The sequence below is a fragment of the Amblyomma maculatum genome, chromosome 11, assembly GCF_055883805.1.
Source record: "Amblyomma maculatum isolate TAMU_Amacu chromosome 11, ASM5588380v1, whole genome shotgun sequence".
Classification (NCBI taxonomy): Eukaryota; Metazoa; Arthropoda; class Arachnida; order Ixodida; family Ixodidae; genus Amblyomma; species Amblyomma maculatum.
Genome location: NC_139354.1, coordinates 110,273,249 through 110,283,077, shown reverse-complemented (window position 1 = coordinate 110,283,077; position 9,829 = coordinate 110,273,249). Strand labels below are relative to the sequence as shown.

The 9,829-nt window shown below is 47.9% G+C and overlaps 1 protein-coding gene across 1 annotated transcript; it reads right to left on the bottom strand.

Moving 5' to 3' along the window:
* Positions 1-1,064: 1,064 nt before the first annotated feature.
* On the bottom strand, positions 1,065-7,555 carry LOC146174664 (acetylcholinesterase-like). The gene is made up of 2 exons (XM_084585427.1): positions 6,156-7,555; positions 1,065-1,239 (listed from the first exon to the last, which is right to left on the bottom strand). The coding sequence occupies exons 1-2, from the start codon at positions 7,289-7,291 to the stop codon at positions 1,065-1,067; spliced, it is 1,311 nt and encodes a 436-aa protein (XP_084441553.1). The 5' UTR covers positions 7,292-7,555.
* Between the last annotated feature and the right edge of the window lie 2,274 nt (positions 7,556-9,829).

Here is a 9,829-nt window from a genome sequence, read left to right as displayed (position 1 = left end):
GTTAATGACATCATAGAACCTCGATGGGTTCCAGAGCCCTCCACTACGGCTTCCCTCATAGCCTGGTCCGCATTGGAACGTTAAACCCCACAAACCAAACCAAACCAAACCAAACAAATTCTATATGATATCACGACCCATTCCCCCAATCCCAATTATTTTCTCCAACCGCCAACGCCTAATACCACGTTGGTGGCTTAGTTAAACCGAGCTTTGTACCATGAGAATCTGATGACGTGAAGGCTGAGGCTAGGCCGTTCCACTTCTCACTTTCAAACTACTCCGCTGTACTCATAAGTCATATAACGCCACGAGTTTGAAACAATTAGGACAAGAAAAAAAAATGTTCCGCTTTTATATAGAGCAATATCAGGCATAAGCAGCTAGCTCCTTTTGGTCCCACCCATCATCATCTGCATAACAAAAAATACGGAACAAGTTTTCGGTAATAAAACTTGAATGAACCTCGATATAGCTTTACCTCAGGCCTACATGTTCACTCAGTGAAACTTTTGTTTTAGGACACCTTCTGAATACGTTTTGTTGCTTCTGACAGCAACATAGGAGCGAATTCATACACTTGGAAAACTGTTTTAATACACTCCAAGGATTAAACCTGGCAGTGTTTTTATTACTGAGAAGGGTTTTGGGATTCTCGCTTTGAACTGAATGGCGACATAAGTTGCCCTCTGTGAAAATGTCTACAGAGTCGATGTATGCAGTAAATTTACTTGCAAAATTGGTCAGTGCAGCACCGCATCTATACTTATTTTACTTCTAGCCTATCAAGGCTGACTTTTCATCACAGGCAGCGTCTGTGTCATCTGAAAGCGACAATCTGTCGCCACTATAGGCAACTTTAGTTCGGTCTCCAATCTCTATTAAGACCTCCACAGATCGGGGTGACGCTATTGTTACAACTCAGAACTCACGAAGGGGTCTGCAAACGAGAACTCAGGAAGAGGATTGATAAGGGCCGGTTAATTCGGGGCGGCGAAATAAGAACCTTATAGCGTTGGGTTATTGGTGCTACATTCCTAATAAAAAACCAGGGTCTCCATTAGTCAGACGCAGCAGTGGCGTGCGGTGACAGCGCTCTCCAAGTGTTCCAGCCACGGCTCGCACAGCTCCCTGCGGAACCCGTCCACGGGGGTCATGTTGCCCTGGGTGATCTGCATCGAAGTCCGGCTGCTCGCAGTGTACCGGGGCCAGGGGCGACCCGACTGGAGTTCTGGAACCCTGCGTACAACACGATCCTTATACGCATGTTTATCCGTGTTATACTCCTGTGTATCCGCGCGCTGCCGAAAGCACCGATTCGATACCAACTAGCCCGACAGTCTGTCCAACGCAATTCCTAAAGGCGTATCCAGAGGACGGACCACGGGCTTGGCCGCTAACCCGTTGCGTGGTGTCGACGACCACACGCAGAATCCGCAGGTGGGGCTGCACTAGCAACCGTCCAACAGGTCCGGGCCAGGGAATACACTATTTGTCTCATAGCTGAGTGGTACGCTAGTAGCGAGTTGTCTCCAATCTTGTTTGTGAACACCATTTTGCAATGCCCAGATGGTCACGCAATCGGGCGAGATTAGTGACTCCATTTAGTTAGACAAATATAGGGTCGACATATACATGTGCACACCTGGATTATTTTCAACGCTGGCAACGTACCCAAGTTGGCAGCGCTACACTTAATTTATTTGTTCCCAGGCACAGATTCGCGCAATTAGAAGAATGTGATAATGAATAGTTACACACAGCTTAACCATTGTTGCGCTTAACCGAGGTTCCTGAACATTACCGTCGTTAACGCGAATCGCTGTTCACCATTGATCGCTGTTCACCCAGCTAGCAACCATTGATCCTGTGTAATCGGCGAAAGGAAACTGGGTTTAAACATACTTTTTCATAGCATCGTGCCGGGAGTGACTTCCGACTCGAGCACCGTGCGATGAGAGCACCAGGTTCAACAGTTCGCAGCCATAAAACCAATCTACGAGTTAACGATGCCAAACAATGTAAACAATTTATTGTTTGTTTATATGAGCATAACCGGCTAACAACGCAGTACCGCCAAGCATAATAAAACCGAGCTAAGCCGCAGCAGTTTTTTTTTTTTCTCTAAATAATAAGCCTTGGTATATATGCGTATCTTAACTGACTCCTTGAAAATGGCTGACTCGTACCGAGTGGCTGGTAGGTGTGATAACTGCTACATATGCAATTCCTTCTCACAGCCGCATCGCAGCTGCTGACATCGTAGAGCCTGCTCATTTGTTTTTTCTTATGCTCTAATTGTATTGTACTCCCGCTCCAATGAGTCGTCGCTAAAGTTATGATATCTGCCTCTCATTACTAGATAGCGGACTTCGGATGTATACCCCTGTTAGCCGCAATCACGTATTTCGCACTCTCTCTCTCTAAGCTTGAAGCACGTAAGAGAAGGTCACGAGGCTTAGAAAATGAGGGGCAGAGCAGCCGCACTGCTGCAGCCTGAGAGAGTGGCGCATATCACAGTTGCAGCTGTCGCCGGTTATTGCTGTACACGCGCTTGTTACTCAGGCCGTCATGTGTCGCTCGCGCGCCCTACACTGCGACCTCTCTCCCCTCGAGTAAGCCACTCCTCAGCATTTACGGACAGCAGACGTGTACACGTGGTGCACGCTGTAGAACTAGGCTCTGCGCCACTCGCCGCATCGTGAAGCAGCTCGTATTCATTTCTGCGCCTTAACGGGTGCTAGCCTTCAAGCGCAATTCCTGGCTCTTCAAATACCAGTTTTCGTCGTGGGGAGCTTCTTCCGCTGTTCGGTATGTGACATTGTCAAGAAAGGTGTAGCAAGGGTAAGCCGAGCTCACGAATTTTCTTCGCATTTGATTAACTATGCAAATCGGATGTAATATTTTTACAATAATTAGACGACTTGCTATAGTGCTGGTCAATTCCAAAGCACCGTCCGCTGTGGCTTCGGTGCCAAATAATATAGGCCTAGCGACGACAACGAAGCGTGGCCAGGCCGCGCTCGTGACGACAAGCTAGAGCATCCGGTGTAGCAAAATTTTATTTAAAGGGACACTAAAGACAGCCAAAGATGGTATGAAAATCTAATAAACTACATTTGGTGACACTGTCGCCGCATATCCGGCAGCAAAAAATCGAATAATTGCTGAGATATTGCGATAAGAAGTTCAGGTTTTTTCTTGTTCCCGCCGGACGAATTCAAACTGTGGCCTCCAACTACGTAGTTGGAGTTGAGTGACGCACACTATGACGTAAGCGGAGACTCCGTGATAGCTAGCGAGCCGGCGCGGCCCGCGGCGTCGCATCCCTCAAGGGCCAACTTGGCAACAGCGCACTCGCAATGACGGCCTCAGCCGAAATAAATAAAACGATGAAGAGAGTAATTTACCGGGCGATGGGCCCATAAAGGAAGAAAAAAAAAACATAGAGTGCTTGTAATGCACAATACTTTACATGTTTCTCAAGCTTTTGCGCTCCTTCTTGCAATGTGTATAAACAAACAGAGCCCTCGGTCATCGCAACGCTTCCTGACATGTTTACATACAAATAAGATTTAGTTAACAGCAAAATAGTGTCCTCGCTGCTGCGCTTGTCAGTTTTGAAGCTTCGTCGCACTTTCTTCCTTCAAGGTTTGTGCTACAGCTCCGTGTTCAGCGAAAATTACGTCCACGGTAGCAGAACATGACCGAAGTGCCGGCGCCACTACATTTGCCAGCGCTGTGAAATTCCACATTTTAAAATGGATCCAGTGCACAATATAGTGCGCATAGGCATCCAGAACATTAGTTGCAAGACGTGAGAGCAGGCAGCATGCGCCGATGATCAAGAAGTTGTAATTTTTAGACCGGCAGCAGAAACACTTATTGTAAATGGGGCCATGACATAAAAACTAGAAATATTTCCAAGGCCCTTGTGGCGCGGCGTAGCCGAGCGGTTAGCGCCGAACGTTACAGAGCAAGCAGGAGCGAGTTCGAGTTTTACCGCTTCTGGTATTTTTTTTTTCTTTTACAAATCGATTTTTTTTACCTTTTGTAATGTATTTCTGGTGCTTCGTTATTTTTAGTTTTTACTTTTTACCCGAGGCCCTTTTTTTCGCCGAGCGACGAGCGCAATATATCGACGCTCTCCTTGGTATGAGCGGCAAGTATGCCCCTTTTGTTTACGACGCCTGCAAATAGCACGTTGAAGGTCTTGTTGACGCAGTATATGTTGGTCAGATGTGCCATGATTTAGTGAACAATTGAATGATAATGCGCTTTTCCTTCGGTAGTTAGCATATGTATGCTTTTCGTGGCGTACGTAGTTGCAGTCAAGCGGTCAGGTCGCAGTCGAAGCGGCAACGGCGGCGATATGTTGGCGCAGAAGTGTGAACGAAGGAGTGTGTCGGCGGTAGCGGATTTCGCTCGCTCGTGCCTCCGAATGCTCAAATGGGAACCATCAAGGCGCATCTGCTGCTCCGAGCTCGTAATTCAGGCGCTGCAGGTTCAAAAAAACTATCAGAGTGCGCACGAAATGCCTGAGCCGAAACATAACCAAAACTGAAGTGGGCGCCTGTGGCGCCTCCAAGTATATTTTTGTATTTGCCTTGCAACGTTTACGTTGTCTTTTCGCCGTCGTTTACGTATGATAAAAGCCTGTTATCATGTTTGAGAAAAAACGTACTACCGCATTCAAACATACAACGTAATTCGCATTTGTCAGCCTCCGGGATCCCTAGCGCGTCACGTGATTTGTAGTTGCGAGCCTCGGCCGTTTGGCTGTGGTGGCGATACCTGTATTTCTGTTATTCTTCTTTACTACCTTATAACAGCTCTGTTTTCAGTAAGAGTGGTCTTTTTGTAATCAGGAACTGGCATTCTATCGATGCAAACCCACTTCCTTTCTCTCTTTAGTGTCCCTTTAAGAACTTCTCTACTTTTATCAGACGGTTCAGGCCGGACCCGTTTTGATGTCTTACATTAAACATCAAAGCATCTTCGTCCCTCTTCCTACATCAAACGTGCCGCGCAAACGGTGTACCGAAGGCTCCCTTGGACGGGGTCGCAGTATACGCTGTTGCTGCACCGTGAAGGGGTACTCGAAGGCTCTGTTAACTCATCGTCGGACGCCGCCCTAGACGCCGCCTATATTACTTGCTGCTCTTAAAACATGCGAAAAGGGCACGTTCTCTGTCATCTATCGCTTTCTGTAGTCAGTGGACCACACAATGACCTCACAGACTAGAAAATAGCCAAAACAAGAGTGAGGGCCGCCTCCCCTAAAGAGGAGGCGGCCTGTTTTAAAGCGGCCGCTAGAGTCAACGGTTGAAAGGGCATACGAAAGGCCCGAGCAATATTCCGCCGCATCGACATAGAGCACTTCCGTGGCATTGGAGAGCACTTTTTAAGGGGCTTCCAACCATTTTTGATATTCCTGTTGGTGGTGAACTGGGTGCGTGTTCTTGAGCAAAGGGGGGATGTGTACTTATTGAGTATGGTAGGGGGTAGTGTGCTTGAGTTGGCTTACCGAGGTGAAGTTTGTGGGTAGGAACTGGAGTGTATTCCAATCAGCAGTAGTAAGGTCATGCTCTGAATTGAGATGAACTTCTACTATATAGGGAGGGCATTGAGGATTCAGATTTTAAGACGCTCGACTGATGGATGAAAGAGAATACCAATGATGTATTTATGAAACCACTTTAAAAATTATTGCTGCCAAAGCAGAGTCATAGCTCAGAAGATAAAGTGTGGTTTGGTTTATGGGTTGAACGTTGCAAAGCAACTGAGACTATGAGAGACATCGTAGTGGAAGGTTCCAAACTTTTCGACCATCTGGGTTTCCTTAACGTGCACTGACATCCCACACAGCACACGGGCATCTAGCTTTTCGCTTCCGTTGAAAAGCTGTCGCCACGGCCAGGATTCAATCCCGCATCTTTGGGCGCAGCAGTCAGGCACCCTAGCCACTGCACCATCCGGCGGGCGACATGATAACTTTTAGCTGCACAAATAAAAACACCTATGTTTGCACTAGCATCTAAAATACAATTTCTAGTAAAATGCCATGAGCGCCACTTCACTGCCTTCAACACGTATAACAGCTTTGCCTTAAGGACAATATTGGTTCCGCTTACATAGACTGTCAAAAGACTCACCCTTTTTCTGCGAATGTGGAGAGCATTTTCACGACTGCCTCGGTGACCTCCACGTCCCTTTCTCCGAAGTCCGTCCTGTCGATGAGGGGACGCCCAAAGAAGTATGGAAGCTCCATGCTGTGGCCTGCACCTATCCACGAGGGCAGATCCGTGGGCGGCCTCTGCACGAACACGTACGAATACACGGCGCCGTTTCTCGCAGAATGATGCCCGGCCACGAAGTGCATCGGGCAAACGAACAGCCTGTCGGACAGGTAGCCCACGTACTTCTCCCTCAACGACTCCTTGCTGACGGCTTCCCTCACATAATTATCCAGCAATTCCAGCGTCTCTTTTCTCATCCATGATAGCACGACCTCACGAAGCGAAGCCTCAAGTGTGGCCTTCGGCACCGCCGTCAGTCGCTCCGCCTGCAATGCGGGTCTGAGCCTCATCTCGAATGCTTTTGAGCCCTCGTTGGCCGTGACTCCCACGATGATGTCGACGCTCGTCGCGAACCCTTTTGCCACGGCGGCGACCGGCATTCGGGGCAGGTATTCCGTATGGAAAGTGGGCAGAAATGGGAAAACCTTCGGAGTGGCCGCCTTCGCTGCTGCGCTGACCAGTTCGCCCGACGATTTCGTGCGAAGGCAGGAGACCACGCGAGATGGGTGCTTCGCAAGCGTAATCTCGGCGTCCGAGCAGCCAACCAAGGCCGCGACCACCTCCCCTTTGGCGACACTGTCCTGGACGGACTCGAAGAAGTCCTGCGCGGCCATGTTTCCGCTCATCATGATCGCTCTCCTGAACAGGCCCTGGCCCAGCGGAGACAGGAGATGACTGTGAACGCTCATACCTCCCGCACTGTGGCCGAAGACAGTGATCATCGCAGGGTTTCCGCCGAATGTGCGGGCGTTCCTGCGTAGCCAGAGAAGTGCCAGCCGCTGGTCCATGAGGCCCATGTTACCTGGTGACTCGGGTGTGTCCGCATTTAGGAAGCCAAGTATGCCGAGGCGATAGTTAAAGGACGCGACCACAAATCCTGTTACAGCGGCCAAGGTGGCCGCCGTGAAGTTGTCGAAAGCGGAGGAACCGCTCGTGAAACCACCGCCGTGGATCCACACGAGCATGGGAGCCATGTCGTCTACCCATCGCATCACGGGTGTCCAGACATTGATGTATAGGCAGTCCTCGCTGAGCACGATGCTGCCGGCCGTGTCCGACCATCGGCGCAGCGATTGCGGGCAAGCCGTCCGGAGGTTTTGCGCGTCGAGAATGCCCTCCCATGGTGGGGCAGAAACGGGGGGACGAAAGCGCAGTTCGCCGACAGGAGGCCGGGCGTACGGTATCCCCCGGTACTCTTCTATGCCTCCACCCAGAACGTTCACTCGGCGCCCGCGAACGACGCCTAGGCTGGTGCGCCTCTCGGTGCCGTCTACGCCGCTCCAGAGTAGGATCACGAACACGACGGTGGAGGCCCGCCCACGGTACTTGGCCATGTTTTTCTCTGCGCAACAATGCCCATAGAGCATATTACTTTCACTGGCCTTGCAGGCTGCTTCCACGAAGCTCACGAGAAGATTTTTTCACAGGGTAACTGGATAGGTAGCAATATCTAGTTTAAGCTGAACTTCTTTACACCACCTCACTCAGCGCTCCGAATGGGGCAGTTTCTGAAAGAATTGATAAATAACTCCTTGGCGAAAGCAGCGCACTCTGACTGCTTCGGTGGCTTCATTTTGGAAAGGGCTGAATGCCACGTTTTGTTGCAAATTTCACTCCTCTTTTTAATATGACTGAAAATATTTACATTTACATTATTTACAAAGCAACTGCACCGGGTGGTTTTTCCTCTAAGTAGTAAAGAACAGCGAATATAAACTTTTCGTGGGACGTTCTGGCTAGAAGAATAGCGCCAAAAAAATGGAAGAAAAGGTTGCTGAACTTTCAACTGTCTTTAAATAGTGAAGTAACTGCTAAACACGTGCGACGATACTATGCAAAAAGCTTTCGAGCCAGTGGACGCGAAGTACGAAATGTTATCAAGCTTCTACGCTGCGTATTCTTCAGTACAATCATTGATAATATTTAGCAATGGGACATCACGATAAATTACTGCCCTTGCCTGATCACATCCACAATGGATTATATAAACTTTAGGCTGACTGAGTCTCAAAATATTAGGCGTATTGTATAGTGAGCAGCAGGCGCCTTTCTAAGAATGGCAACAAGCAACGCATTATAAATTATTGCCACAGTCATTATTTTTTAAAACACTAAATACAGTAAATGAGGCACGTATTTCTCTACAGGATCAATGTTTTGTTTTTTTCCAGTATCAAAAGTGAACTTAGGAAAGCCTTCTTCACATCATTCCTTCTCTTTAAGCACTGCACATAATTTCTCAGCTTGAATAAATTCAAATAAACTGCCACCTTCGAGAGATTAGCCAACGTACTCTAAAAATATTTCGGAAAGATTCAACCCAACTGCTTGCCAATCCCGTTTCAGCCATCTTAAAAAAAAAAAAAAGAAAAGAAAAGCTTCTTCAAGACCCCTTCTTCACCATCGCTCCCGGTTGATTCTGTGTTCCCCAAAGCTCTATTCTCGAACTCATTTAATTCCTTCATCTTATAAACAACAATGCGAATAAGATCGTTGCAGTGCAAGTTATAGGATGACGACTTCAATTACTAGAGTTCTCTTGGTTCCATCTGCTAACCGAGTAGCAGTATAAGTCCAGACTTGCTCCAGTTAAAGCCACAACTATAATTTCACGCAAACCGGGTGGCATTACTGTAAATTCCAGAAATAAGAAGTGCGATTTCGACCTTCTACTACGCAGCTTATATTTCAAGCGGCTTACCTGTGTATGCACTAATCGGAACGGCTGCCTTCAGACGTTGCTGGGTGCCCCTATAGAGGGCAGCCGGGGAAGGCCGCGAAAGGGCCGATGCGGAAAACAGCACAGGTCCGCCAGCCGTGTCCATTTGCAAAGCAGCTGATATGTTATTCGCCAAGCTCTCCTGGATTCAGAACGCTGTACTTCAAACGAAGAGGTCCACAAAATGCTGCACTCGCCGTTCAGACTACGTGTTTTTCGCTACGTTCACAACGCGTAGCGTATTGACGCGAGCAAGCAGATGCGTTTACGCATTCCATGTAGTCGTTCACGTCAAATGATATATAACAAGCTTATGGGAATGAGTACGTTTGCAAGTCCGTTTTCAAGTAGGACCACGCCCAGTTATCACATCCTATCTGTGTGCATTTATTACAGTAACGCTAGAAATTTCGTACTTTCACACTGTTTTGCTTACAATCAGAAAAAATAACAAATTTTTATATGCTTCAAAATTAACTGTGCCTGGCGCAGTTGGCCCTCGCTTTCGAAGCTTTTTTTTTTCACAATTAAAGATCGAATACAGATAATCAAGTCACTGAAGGAATACGGAGAATCAGACGGCGCCTCGGTTTTACCACATGCTTCATGTGGGAAGGACGGCCCGAAAGAGCACCCCTTTCAGCTTAAACTCATCATCCAGACTTCGAGGGCGGACTTCGACATGTGGTTCGAGGACATGATTCACTCGTCTAAAGTATTGGTCAGTTAATAATGTTTAGACCTTCTGAATATCTCACGGTTTAAAATAGCGAACCGCTTAACTTTAGGAGAGTAAAGTTTTAACGCCCCC